Here is a 14,577-nt window from a genome sequence, read left to right as displayed (position 1 = left end):
ACGTGTATCAATTATTGCATGGCCTAAGTATGTTTCTGCATACTACAGCACGCAAATATTTATCCCGAAGTGCAGTGATTCCTTTAGGTGGTTCAGTAAAAAATTGTTATGATAGTCTTACACAAATGTATGTGCAAAAGTGAATCCATGGGGTATTTACTGTAGAAGATTTTCAGTATGTCTGAATAACAAAACCTGTGCACCAACTTCTATTTTTTTTACAATGAAAATAAAAGGATTTTAAGAAATCCATAAATAACCTGAAAACAGCTATAGCGGCATTACTTTTCTAAACATAACACATTATTTTCTAACTTATCAGGTTTGAGTTAATTTCTCTTTTGACTATTCATTTTCAATGTTTTTTTTGTGGCTTCGATCCCAAATATCCTCAATCGACTAACTGTTTATCTATATAGGACTGGAATCTGGGTTGCCTAGTGGGGAAGATTCTCTCACCAACATGCAAAACTCGCTCTACGTCCAGTAAATACTGTTCTCATCTACCCCCTAGTAGTGAGGAACTGAGGCTGAAAACTAATTTAGAGAATGTATTGTAAGGGCTAGCACTACCAGTACAATACTTGGATCAAGAAGCACTCAAAGCTCTCATATTGATTTAGTAACCTTGAAAAGTATTTTATGGTTAAAACAATGCTGAAAAGAACAATTGACTAGTCACTACACAACTGAATGGGGCTATTCACAAAGAAAACTTACACTATTGAGTAAATTACATGTATAACGTTGGACTTACACTTTTGAGTAACTTTACAACTTTTGACTAATTCTGTGTGTAAAGTTACCTAAAAAATTTAGACTTGCACATCTCCACCCCCTGAAAAACGGGGTGAAGCCAATAAGAAACAACTAAAATAAAACAATAGTAAGTACAGCACCCCACATGACCAACCACTTGTACTGCAAAACCCTTCCACAGAAAATAACAGAAGCAGGGATTTAAATAAAAAACTATAAAGGAGATAACGTAAAATTGAATTACATTATTTATATTAGTTTACAAAAATATATAATTTAATGTAAAAAAATTAATAATACACATATTATTTAATGACCTTTTTTGGTTTTTCATATTATAACAATACATGTCATTAAATATGATTAAATTACTTAATTCTTTATATCACTTTTAAGAATGATTAATGCAATATAACTTTATTTTTTTGCTTGACGTAGGAATGTATTTTTTCATTTTAAATTTTGTGAAAAATTATTTATTTAATCTATTTACATTATTTAAAGTTTTGTTTCAAAATTAAGTGAATAGTGACATTTTTCATTAATTCTATATTTAAATATACAATCAGTTTACATAAGTATTTGACATAAAATTATTTCTACAAACTTTTTCAAAGTTCAATAAACTTTTTTCCTTTTCCCTACATTTCCCCTTACAGAGATCTCCACCACGAATACGGAGATCTCCCTACAATAAAGTACAGGAAACACTTCCCAGGATGAAAGCCATGTGAAAAAAGCAGATTTTCTACAATACATGTGTGAATAAGTCCACTTTGCATGAACCAATGCTAGCATTAGTCAGCCAGTCAGCCTTTGGTAGGCTACAGAAGAGCATGTATTATTGTTCCACTTCGAGAGCATTCTATTGGACTTGTCCTCTTTCTACTACTATTTTCTTTTTCATATCTGCACTCATGCAATTTACCCTCTCTTACCACGTGCACTACATTCGGTACAGCTGAAGCCTAACCTTTTGACCTGTGTCACCTGTCCATGAATGTTGTTTTCTAAGCGAAAAATTGCTTTTCTCACAAACCTATGCTCTTTAAGCTTTTGTGTGTATATCCGCTTATTTCCATAACTACGATTTGCGTATGTAATGTTGTCGAAGCAATGGCCTTCGGGACTTCAAATATGGAGTTTTTCATTAACATAACATAACAGTGGCAAAGGATTACTTTGTTTTATTTAGGCAAAACTGTCCTCAGAACTAACATTTTTGACATTACCTTCCTCTGAGTTTGCCTGGGATTGTTCAAGAGACCTCAGTTCTTTTGCTGGGGTGCTCTTGCAACTTGTGCCACGCCTGTTAAGTGGTATTTCTGGACCTTCAGCAACACTCGCTTCTAGTGCAGGACAGTATCAGATGCCAGGCACTCTGGAGACAACTCAGCTAATGGTCAGCTTGTTTCCAGCATGCAAATACTAAACCTGTGAATCTGGAAGTTCACGCTCCCATGCCTTGGAAGCATGCTTAGGCGAACAAAGATTTAATAGGAAGTAGAGACATTACTTCCTACTTTTCTCCAACAGACAGAAAGGTTTCCTGCTGGCAGTGCATCTATTGTATACCTAGGTTAGGTCCTGTTCTAAAGTTCCAGTTGATCAAGTATGGGTCCTTCATGGCAATCTGGAGTCTGATTTTGGTGGACATCCCTCTAATTAATCTATAAAATTTAACACAATTGTGGCTTATACTTTCACCACAGCATAGTTTATTCCTCCTCCAAAAGAGTGTAGCACATTGGCCTCAAACGGTCATTTCCGAAAAAATCCACCATGTTTGAACTCTTGGTAAATCAGTTAAAACTCTCTCCTGACTCACTGCTTCACGGCGTGGAAATCACAAACCCCACTTGCTTCTCGCCCCACAATGGGCATTAAATAAACCTAGTGTGGCAAGGACTCTTTGCTAAATATCTGAATACGAGAGGTGATATGAAAACTATTACACCTTACTCCTGCAACTCATGTCTCTTGCATAAGTACTGATTTACTGGGAAGCACTGGTTGATGGGTAGGCAGGGCCATCAACATTTGATCAATGGATTTGCTCACAAGAGTAAAATCCAGATATTCAAGTACTTTATTAAATTATTTTGTCTGGCTAAGTCATCTAATTTAGCAGTTTTAAATTTAGAAAGTTAAACAAGAAATCTAAAATTATAACTTACATGCTTGTGATTAAGGCAAAATTATATACACGGCACTTTATGGTATTAATTGCTGCCTTCGAACCCCAGATCTACATTTAGCACTAAATTGTATTGTGTGTATGAATTCAAAATAAATCAAGTAATATTCCTCAATGATGTAATACCAAAAACCATGGTGGGATATGTTGCTGGTGAGACTCGAAACCAGAAGGTATCACAGGGTATGGCTTTTTTCACGATGCTTTGTGTAACATCATTATTTATTTCATACTCCGATATAGTTCTATATGCACTTCAAATAAGCCTCATACGATTAATAGGAATTTAGTACTAAAACGAGAAGATTATAGAACAGAGCTGCATCGAAAGCCACAAAGGTATGGTTTAAGATTCTGTCAAAAACCTTCAATTAGAGTTGGACTCACTTGTTTTTAGCATGCACAAACTATAGTTATTTGTCATTAAAGGTGTCCTCTTCAAATATTCAATGAATAAAAAACAAAGATGACCACATGTGTATTACAAGTAAGAGTTTCCAATACTACTGGTCAAGAAGATTATTAATTTGACCAGGAAAAAGAGGTGCCATTATTTGCCTGTAATTTGCGAGAAGCCATCACAATCATGGTTTGTTACCACTGATCCAAGACTAATTTAAAAGTAATAAGGCTATTTGTTGGTGTGCTGTTCTGCACCTCAACAGAACTGCTGTAGCTATGCAGACATCTTGCTTGTTGTCAGCTGAATACATTTACACATGATGACGATGCGCCTGGACCAGAGTCATAAGTACATACTGCATATCATAAGTACTTACGGAATACCATAAGTACTTACTACAGACAATCTGGGAAAGGATCCATCCTTGCAGCGATCCACAGCTGAGATGTGCTGCATTACAGCAAACACTGAACCACTTGAATTAGTGGTCCTGTTTTTCCAAAAGGATGACAGGCCTATCTGTGCTCTTCAAGGTACAAAGCCATATTAGTCATCAACCACTATGCTATGTGACACATCTAGGTTAAGCGTGACGATTGCTTACTCTCAATCTTGCATCTCTAGCATTTGCTATGGTTGCCACTATACCACTGGATGTGAATAAAACAGCATTGGCTTCCTGCCTAGGTGGTCTAAAGGCGTTCCTCTTTACCCAGCAGAGGAATGCTAGCTAGAAGGGCATAAATAAGGCATATTCTGTGCAACAGACATTTACAGAAAATAATACATTTGACAAAATGATTTCATCAACCTGACCATGCTTTCAAGCCAGTATAATAAATGTAATTGCTTGAATTCTAGATCCTGGGAACATTATCTGTGTTGCGTCTCCTCTGTCTCTTGCACTTTCAATAGAGTTTTCAGTTTTACTCTTGATTTCAAATTACAATAAGCACTATATTCTTTACCCACTCTCGACTATTTTACTCAAGAATGTCTAATGGGTTCCCACCAATAATGCTGCTAGGTTTATCCATCATCCGCAGTAAAACACCCTTATGCTACGAATATTACCACCAGACTCATGGTAGATGATCCTTCTTTCTAGAGCTCACATTTAAACAGTCTTCTCTTTTTTTTAAAGCAGCTACATTCCTGGATTACTGAAGTATATGTATGTCTTATTAAATATGAAAACAAAGAATCTCTGGTTCGCTCACAATCAATGCCACACATTTCCTACTTTAGAATGGTATAGTCTAACAACCTAATTCTCCTTTATTATCTTAACGATGCAACCATTTCACAAATGGTACTAGCCACTTTGGATAGTCAGAGGGCAAACCAAAAAATAATTAAAACAAAGGCACACATTATACTACAAACCATCAATATTGCTCATAAAAGACAACTTTAAAGTTAGACTTTTATTCAATTATTTCAAACACACATACAGAGGTACCCATGCATTTACTTGCAGTAATTAGGTGTGCACCATAACTCTTCTTACAGGCAACACTATACTATTAGATTAAACATTCATTTCAATACAGTAGCAGGTACATTGGTAATCATTATACTAAAAAACTAATACATTTTAACATTGCACTGATTTTCATGGAGAAGATATAGCACCGTTAACAATCAAGAGGCAAAAGAATTACGCAGTGAGAAACAAGTAAAACCCCCTCTTTACTTACAGACTTCCTCTTCTTGGAAGGCTCAACTCCTTCTGCAAAAAACAACAAACACTTTGTTAGAGCCTGTGTATTGATTGAAATGCACTACATTTGAATTGTCAAGACCAATCAAACTAACAAATCATTTTTTGTTGTTCCATTACGAAGACAAGTGATCATCAGTGGAAGTTCCAGCATTATTTCTGTAACAAAGTAAAGCATGGCTTCCACACTACAGAGTCAGATGTTCCCAAATGGCTTTATCTAGCAACTCCGCACTGTGGGAAAATTAAGGAATATGAACATATTTCTTGTAGACCATCAATGTGGGCATAGTCAACAAACAAAAATACTCAAATACATTTTTATAACTAAGAATGTTCGATTGTTTATACAGTGCAGTTCTTTTAGTTTGGAGCACTGCCCCCTGTTCAGACTCTATCTAGGTACTTCGTATACAGTAGCTGAATCCACTTCAACATATTCCGCTGCATCCTATCTTTGTAGGCAGTGGAAATAAATACAGGCTCTGGATTGGGCAGGGGTGTGCGGTATCCAAAACTTCTGCACAACAATTGCACATTACTGCTAAGACTCTGTGTCAGATTCACAAAGCCGGGCTTGAAAAAGTCTGAAATTAATTTATGTGGATTAATTGCCACATTTGAACTAGATGGTATACTTTTTGGGGAGTTACAAAGAATAGCAAGAGTACTCCTGGTCTACGTTGAGTGTTAGTTTTTAATGTGTTACTGTGAATTAGAGCAATTTGCCAATCTGGTCTTTTGACAGCCACTCTAGGTGCAGACTTTAAGAATATGTATAAACCAGTTGTAAGATTGTGAGGCACAGTGCCTTATTCCAAAATGGCTATGAAATGAGGGACAGGAGTGGCTAATTCAAGGTGGTATCTGTATGGCAATGGGGAACAGTTAAGAGACTGACTGCCATATCCACTCCCTTTCTCCTTGCATATCTGTTTATAGTATTACCTCAGGCTGAGTTGTAAATTAAATACAGTGCTTTGAAAATGATCACAAAATGATGCGAACATTTCCTGTGCTTATCTAGACAGCCGTGTTATGCTGTTAAGTTTTTCCTGAACTTTCAGGCCCCTCATCGCTTTCCCCCCACCCCCCTTTTTTCCAACACATGAAGAGTATCTGTCAGGCTCAGCAAATGTCAGCCTGACAGGCACTCTTCGCATTTGTGTCAGGCAGCCATGTTTGGTACATGTGCTAGATGCGCAGGGGGTGAAGATTTCACAGCCCTGTAGGTGTGACCTCCTCAGCCCAGGACAGCACTGCAAGGTTCTCCTCCTCATGACAACGGGGCATGTCACTCAAAGACTCAGACGTGGGCACTTCAGTTTTAAGCCCATAAGTACCCATGCTGCTTGTCAGTCAGTGACATATGTCAGAGTGGGGTGGGGCAGCAAGTCTCACTGACCCCATCCCACTTTGTAACAAGTAATGGAAAGTCCTCCTCTCATTGGCTGACCAATGACAAGATTAGCTAATGAGAGGAGGCAGTGGGTTATCCCTGTTTACCCTTCCCTGAAGCCTCCAGGAACCACCAATGCGTCCCTCCTGCCCACCCAACATCACTGCTGGCCCGGTACATTGCTTTTTAAATGCTGTGTGTGTATTTAGGAATGTTTGTGTATTTGTCCGTACATAAGTGCGTGTGTGTTTATGTGCTTGTTACTGGTGAGTATATGTGAGCATGCTGGGGGAATGGATGGGTGTGAGTGAATTGAATGGCTGTTTGTATCTGTGTGCACATGTCGAAGAGTGTGTATTTCTGTGCAAACGTGTATTAGAGAGAGTGTGTGTGTGTGTGTGTATCTGTGCGACCTTGTATTAGAGAGTGTGTGTGTGTGTGTTAGAGAGTGAGTGAGTTAGAGTGTGTGTGTTAGAGAGTGAGTTAGAGTGTGTGTGTTAGAGAGTGAGTGAGAGTGTGTGTTAGAGAGTGAGTGAGAGTGTGTGTTAGAGAGTGAGTGAGAGTGTGTGTTAGAGAGTGAGTGAGAGTGTGTGTGTGTTAGAGAGTGAGTGAGAGTGTGTGTGAGTGAGAGTGTGTGTGTGAGAGTGAGAGTGTGTGTGTGAGAGTGAGAGTGAGAGTGTGTGTGTGAGAGTGAGAGTGAGAGTGAGAGTGAGAGTGAGAGTGAGAGTGAGAGTGAGAGTGAGAGTGAGAGTGAGAGTGAGAGTGAGAGTGAGAGTGAGAGTGAGAGTGAGAGTGAGAGTGAGAGTGAGAGTGAGTGTGAGTGTGAGTGTGAGTGTGAGAGTGAGAGTGAGAGTGAGAGTGAGAGTGAGAGTGAGAGTGAGTGTGAGTGTGAGTGTGAGAGTGAGTGTGAGAGTGAGTGTGAGAGTGAGTGAGTGTGTGTGTGTGTGAGAGAGTGTGAGAGTGTGTGTGTGTGTGTGTGTGTGTGTGTGTGTGTGTGTGTGTGTGTGTGTGTGTGTGTGTACGCGCGTCCGTCCACTACCTCACATTACGGACTGCCTCTGGCCCTGACGCAGTTGCATTAATCATTTTGTATTTCAAGTTCTCTAAATAGCATTTCAGCAATGTCTTGCGCTATCAATTTGAAAGGATAGGCATTTTAAAGGATAGTAATTTGCAATTGAGACCAAAGCAAAATAGTAAAAATGATAGATGAGTAAACAACCAATGAGCCAATTTCATTTATTGACTTGCATTATTAAGAAGCTTACATTGCATATGATCGATTTCTCACTGGAGAATTCTTTCAGTTCCCATTATTATGCCAAAAATACATCTGCATACTACTACATTTTCTCTCACAAACACCAGCAAATATTTCTGTGTTAGCGGTGGCCACAACCAATAGTGTCTGCAGGCCTTGAAATGGAAGAAGAGTGGTGCAATGGAGCATCTTTTCAGAAGTCTCTTTTTCCCATGGTGTCTTGGTAAGAGTGTAATCCTCGACACACCCATGCATATTTCTCTGTTAGTTCAGTCTACTTCCACCTATTCCTCCTCTCACATATTCCTGACAGCCATGGCCTTTCCTCATCTCCTGCAGGTTTGGGCTTTGTTAATGAGGTTATGTAAACTGGGGCACCTAGTTTCGTGTGACCCTCTTTCTTCCTGCCTCCTCTGAAATCCTCCACCAACACAAGGCATACCAATCCCTGGATGAGAGAGCTCCTTTGAATCCATGGTTTGGCAAACCACTCCCAATATCCTTGTGAAATTAGAAAATGTTTAAGCTAGTGGCAGAATTATAGCTTCATGTAGATTAAACATAAAAATCCCTCCCAGAATGTGAACTATCTGCAAGTCAAGATATGAGCCATTTACCTGGTAAAAGAAAGTCATCTTTAGGAAGACAGGCTTGCCTCAAACCCAGCTGATGGGTATCTGTGTTACTTGGTGTCTTCCATCTGAAATCCATACAGAGCCCGCCATATTAATAACGCCCAAGGTTTTATACGATCCATATAACAACATACAATTCCAATTCAGAAATATTGCCATCAAGTGGAAAAGCACAGGCTATCACTAACAAGTAGTGCAGTATAGCCAGAAAAGTTCGACTAACCATCAGGATACCATAGTGGAACCACAGGTCAGAAATCCATGAGAATGAGTGACCTTAGAACAGAATATCGCCCCTTGATGAACCTTTAAAAGGGATAGTGAAACAGTGGAAGATCCTATGTGTCTGGAAATACACTCTTAACCCACTGGCCTTTTCAAGAGGACAGCACCTGAGAACACCGCTGTGGCATTAGACCAACCTCTACCAGAATACGTGGGAAATAAAACATACATTTTGTGATAGCCCGTTCTCGGCAAAACTATATATACAGCTCCAACGGAATCAGACAGAATATAGAACAAACTAGAGTGTTAGATTTGAGTTTGTGCACCAGCCATACCCTCCATCGATATAGAGAAGGCATTCAACACCTTAATATGCCTGTATTTATTTGCACTGCCTACAAAGGTAGGATATGGCGGAATATGCAGGGTCTGGTGGCTCAGTGGACTAATGCATCCACTGCAGGGGGGTATGTTCGACCTCATGGTCACAGGTTCGAATCCCGGCGGGTCTACTCAGCCTTTCATCAATTTGAGGTCCATAAAATGAGTACCATTGAGTTGGGTAACAATAAACATCTGTTATTCAGCGACAAGATGCCCCGTTGCTGGGGTGAACATGCGCTTTACAAATACATATGTTATGTTATAAGTTGAAGTGGATTCAGCTACTGTATACGCAGTACCTAGATAGAGTCTGCACAGGGGGCAATGCATTTAGGCAGTGGTCTCTAAAATGAGGCCAAGACAGGGATGCTGCCTGTCACCACTATTGTTTTCTTTGGCCATGAAGACATTAGCTTGTTTTTTGTGCAGTAAAGAAAATCTTTGGGGCGACAGTTTAAAACAAGGGGGATAGGAAGAAACCTTAGGGGATGCTCTCCAAGTAAACTGCACTCACATAGATGCCCAAAGTAAAAAAGGGGGAAATCACCTGTCATAATGTCTTCATTGCACTGTGCTGAAAGGGGTACCACGTGGTTGATTAACACAGGAATATGTTCCTTAAAAGGTGTAACCCCCACCCACTCAGTGGTGGCATGCTTCGTCATCAGGCCCGCGCTCACACTGATGCAGCCAGACACCAGGGTAAGATTCTACGCTCGCAAGTCAGAGGAGCTCTTGGAGACGGAGTAAACAACAGGGTAACCAATGGCCTGGTGTGGGTAAGTGAAAATTGATGGAGAGGGTAATCAAAAAAGGAAAGGCTATTGGACCAGATTTTCTGTATTCGAAGTCCCCAGTGGGTAGGGTTAAATCTGTACAGGGAGCTTATTCAGTTCTTTTTAAGAAGGCGGGCACGCTTCTGCGTATATATTTGTATGTCCGCATCGGGGCAATAACCTTTCAGAGTGAGTTATGATGGAAAAATCTTTACACATACACAACCAAGCATTCAGCAGTGTTTGATCACTTGGAGTTGCTTGTACTTCAAGAAGAGTAAGTCACAGAGTAAGAGGCAGACCATTATAGATCTTAATATGAAACCGACGACGCAACCAGAGTGGTTGGAAGGCAGCCACATCCCCCTAGATTGGGAAACGGACATTTTTACATATTTAGGTGTTAAAATATAGCACAACTCACAACTGATTACAGATCGGATGTATAACTATAGCAAAAATGCTACTTTTACCCAAACTATTGTACCACGTTGTGTTTCTAACAGTTCTACTACATTGGAAATGTTTCACTAAATTGAATTCCTTGCTGATGTTGATACAATTACTGTGGGGTATGGAGAAGAGATGGGTAGCGGTGAGTGAACTCATGTATCCACTGGAAGAGGGATAAGCTGGGGTTCCCAAGCAGGACCTCTACTACTCCACTGACTAATTGCAATGTGCTCTGTAATGGCTTTCAAGTATGTCTGATCCAGAGCAAATCGGAAGTACCGCTATACACTAAGTGATTTTAGGGAGCACCCCCTTCACTGGTGGATGTCTAAGACAGCCGTAGTGCTGATTTCTGGATCGATTTGGGACACAGGAGGCATATGCTCCAAAGATACCTCTTTGGTGTCTTTCAGAATTCAAAGTACTTACTAAGACACACATTTCCCAGGCATGGACCGGGGGTCAGATATTAACAGTGGGAGATGTATATTCTAGTGGCACTCTTCACTCGCATCGTTTTCTTGGAGACCTTTGGGAATTGGGAGCAGGGCACTTTCTCACTCACAATGCACTACTCAATGAGTTCCGATTAACGTGGCGGGGGGAGGTGATAGAGAACCTGTTACAAATGATGCCCTCCGATTAATGCTCACTTCTGGCACTGGTCATCGGGCCATGTCTCACATTTTTTAAGCCAAAATGGCACTATTAAGAATAAATGGGAAGAGAAGATCAGACTGGTGCTTATAGATGAAACAACGGGAAGAGCTCCTGCAATACACCAAGAAAGTCAGAAGGAATCCCAGGTGTAAATGCAATCTAGTTATTTGCTTTAAACATACTTAACCCCAAACCCCCCAAAGCAATAACAAAAATGTACCCAGGTTCAGCTGATCACTTCCCATTATGTCAGTCCCCACAAACAGATTTCCATCATATGGTGTGGGATTGTAGGAGTATTCCACAATTCTGGAAATTAGTAGTGGCAATTCTATCTGAATTGTTAGGAAACAGAGTGAAACAAGAAATCCTACCTTCTATGTTAGGGCAAATGCTTGGACCAAATCTCCTAGACACACTTGTATGTCCCTGGACCTCAAACTGGTGCTTGCGAAACGAAATATAGCTATGACTTGGAAGACGAGTCACAAAGCAGACAATACAACTTGGTTAGCAGATGTAAATAAATGTACAAGATCCGAGATAGTGGCTCTGGCAGGAGAGCAAAGATCACAGGGGAGGGGTGTGGCACTCACAGAATGGAACACTATTCTACCGACAGAAGAAGCTAAAACAGATGATAGGCCACCTAGGGAATGACACAAATTACTGAAACGCCTGGAAGGTATGGGAAGGTAGGAGGACCATCATGTTATGCAAGGCAGACTAAGAATATGTTCTTCATATTCTTTCTGTAATTGTTTATGATAGAAATATTAAATTCTTTTAAGCAGGGTGTGCTGGCATTCTACTACATATGGTGTGACACATACTGTTTCATTTAGTTATTAATTATATATTGTACAATGTAGTCATTCTAATTTCATCAAACGTGCTGGAAATTTGCACTTCCAGTAGGGTCTTCCCAGATGTTTGCCTTCTGTTGCTGAGTCTGTATTTGTTTTGTAGGCCATAGTACTCTGTGTAGTTCACTCCTGCCAACCAGTGGTAAAGCTTTTGTGCTCTGCCTTCTAAGCATGTTAAACTTGCCATTTGCCAAATGTGTACATCAATTTACTTATAGGCCCCTATGACACGGTACTCAATGCCTGTAAATTAAATTATTTGCTATTGGAGGGTTGCATCGCTCACTGTGCCACATTAAAGTAGCACTATAAAACATGTCTCTAGGCCTTCCCCCGCAGCCTGGGCAGGCAATTTGAAAATTAGTCTTTTGCCAGGAATGAACCTTCTCTTTTTAGTACTTATAAGTCACCTTACGGAAATTCCTAAAGGCAGGGTGCATGGAGATGTATATTTAATGTTTTACATGACATGGCTGTGAAAAACCTCCAAAGTCATTTTCACTGTGGCAAAACTAATAGGTTACACTAGAACAACTTACAGTGCTTAGTTTCAGTTTGGGAGCTGCTAGAAAGATGACTGAAGGACTCATTTTGATGGTAATTTAATCAAAATTACTGGTCAAGTTGGATTTTATATTTCTATTTGAAAATTGCACTTTTTTTGGTTTTAAAGTTGTCATTTTTCTGCCTAGGCCAAATGGGTCTTTCTGCCAGTGTCCGTGTAACCTGACTGCTGATGACTCCCCTGTGGTGAAATGTGGACTGCTCCAAGACAGAGGACAGAGGGTCCTAAGAGGGGGGCTCCTGCCTTAACATAATGGCCTGGGGGGCTGTGCCAAGCCACTTCCTGAGCTTCAAAGATGCCTACCTCGTCATTGACAGATGAAGCTCACACCTAGGCCTGCCTTTCACTTGTCCCTCTAGTCAGGCAGGCACCAAACCCAGTGTGGGTAGAGGAACTGACCAGACCAGGTCTAGGGATGACAAAGGCTTGCCCTCTACACACAGGCTGGCACACCCCATAGACCTCTTCTTAAAACAATCCTGGACCTGTAGTAAATCAGATTAAGGACTGCCTTCCTGTCTGAACATACTGAAGGAAGACTAGACTTGATTGCCTTGAAACTAGGACTCCAGAAGGGATCCCAAGGGTCAGTTAGCTGACCACCTGTTCAACCTACATGGAGAAAACATGCTTTCAAAGGCCTCTCTCCCTGCAACTAGCCAGCTGGCAAGTTCCATCGGGACCTGCCGTAGACCCTGCTGCTGGCCTTTGTTAAAGTGAGTACTAACCCCCAAGAGGTGCATCCCTGGTCCTGAATCCTTGGCTGGTGTTAGAATGTACACCTGTTGTCCACACAGCAAAAGCTGGGGCTTAGAAACTTTTTGTCAACTTTCTGCCTGAAGAACTGATGGGGATCGCACCCAAATCGCTTATCAGAGTAAGTTTGTCAGTTTGCCTCACTGAAGTAGAGTGGCATCCCATCGGTGTTGAGGCCTTCCAGAGCATAGACTTCAGACTTTATCTGCTCAGAGCTTTTCTGCCTTTGTCGATTATGGCACCAGGACCCTGCTCTTCAGCAATGCGCTGCCATCAAGTCCCACGTGGGATCCAGCTTGCCTTGCCGCTGACATGTCGCCAACCAATTTTTTTTTCTTTATAAAACTTTTTAAGTCCGAAGGTAACCTTTCCACCGTGATGAACCTGGTCCCTGTATCTGACCTGCGCTCCATCGCGATCAGCCTTAACCTGGTCCAGCATAACCAGATAGCTGCAGTTGGCGTGTGCTGTTTGGCACCATTATTAGGTCATAAAAATTCATATCTACGGTTCTAATTATTGCATTTATGTGGTTTTGGTGTCATTTTACTCATTAAAGTATATTCTATTTTTCTAATTTGGTGTTTGATTTTTCTTGTGTTGGTGATTTCAGTTTATTGCTGTTTCTATGCTGCATAAATACTTTACATTTTGCCTAAACATAGAATAAGCAAAAGTGAAATTTACAAAGTAAATCAATGTTTTGTACTTTGTTTTTTAAATTACATTGATGGGATATTTTGAACATCACACAGTCTATTGTATTTCTTAAAGCACCAGTATATAGAGTGTTAATATTTAATAGATAATCATACTCAAAGACATGACTCCACAAGTCAACGCCATCACTGCATTCTGCTTCCATACCCTAAAGAAGATGAGGCAAATCTTCTAATTGCTCTGAAGCAACACTAGAAAAACTGTCATGTCCTAGTCACTAGCAAGTTAGACTATGGGCGAACCCTCTACACCAGAATTACCAAGCAACTCTCTAGAAAACTGCAAACTATCCAGAACTCAGCAGCCAGACTCATCCTCAACCTCCCACACAGAACTCACATAACATCACAACACAGGGAGCTCCACTGACACCCGATACACAAACGCGATTTTTTTCAAAATCCTCACACACATTCAAGGCACTACACAATGCAGGCCCCATTTACCTGAACCATTTTAGCTCCTTCCACCATCGACCTAGACACCTCCACTCTGCAGGACTCCTACTTGTACACATCCCATGCATATGCAGAACCAGACCAGGAGGACAGACGTTCTCTTACATCAGTCCTAAAGCATGGTGTGGCCTCCCATTCCACATCAGAGCCTCCTCCTCTCTTTTTGAATTCCACAAGAAGCTGAAGACCAGGCTTTTCAATTAACCAACCTACCAAAGGCAGGGCAAGGCACACACACCTGGTCAGCACCAGGACCCTTGCAGGTGATAGTGCGCTTTACAAATATGCTTAATATAAACATTTTAACTTCAAAGAAAGTCAAAACATACCAGTT

At 40.6% G+C, this 14,577-nt stretch overlaps 1 protein-coding gene across 7 annotated transcripts in view; it reads right to left on the bottom strand.

Moving 5' to 3' along the window:
• Nucleotides 1-14,577, bottom strand: part of MAST4 (microtubule associated serine/threonine kinase family member 4) — a 1,731,733-nt gene that overhangs the window by 747,056 nt on the left and 970,100 nt on the right. For all 7 annotated transcript variants that reach the window (XM_085631988.1, XM_085631996.1, XM_085632003.1 and 4 more), the window contains one exon: nt 5,060-5,091. In XM_085631988.1, coding sequence (XP_085488114.1) covers nt 5,060-5,091 — 32 coding nt within the window. The remainder of the gene's footprint in view (nt 1-5,059; nt 5,092-14,577) is intronic.

Source organism: Triturus cristatus, chromosome 2_1, assembly GCF_964204655.1.
Source record: "Triturus cristatus chromosome 2_1, aTriCri1.1, whole genome shotgun sequence".
In the NCBI taxonomy this organism is placed as follows: Eukaryota; Metazoa; Chordata; class Amphibia; order Caudata; family Salamandridae; genus Triturus; species Triturus cristatus.
The sequence above is the reverse complement of the archived record's forward strand: the minus strand, read 5'-3'. Positions and strand labels throughout refer to the sequence as shown.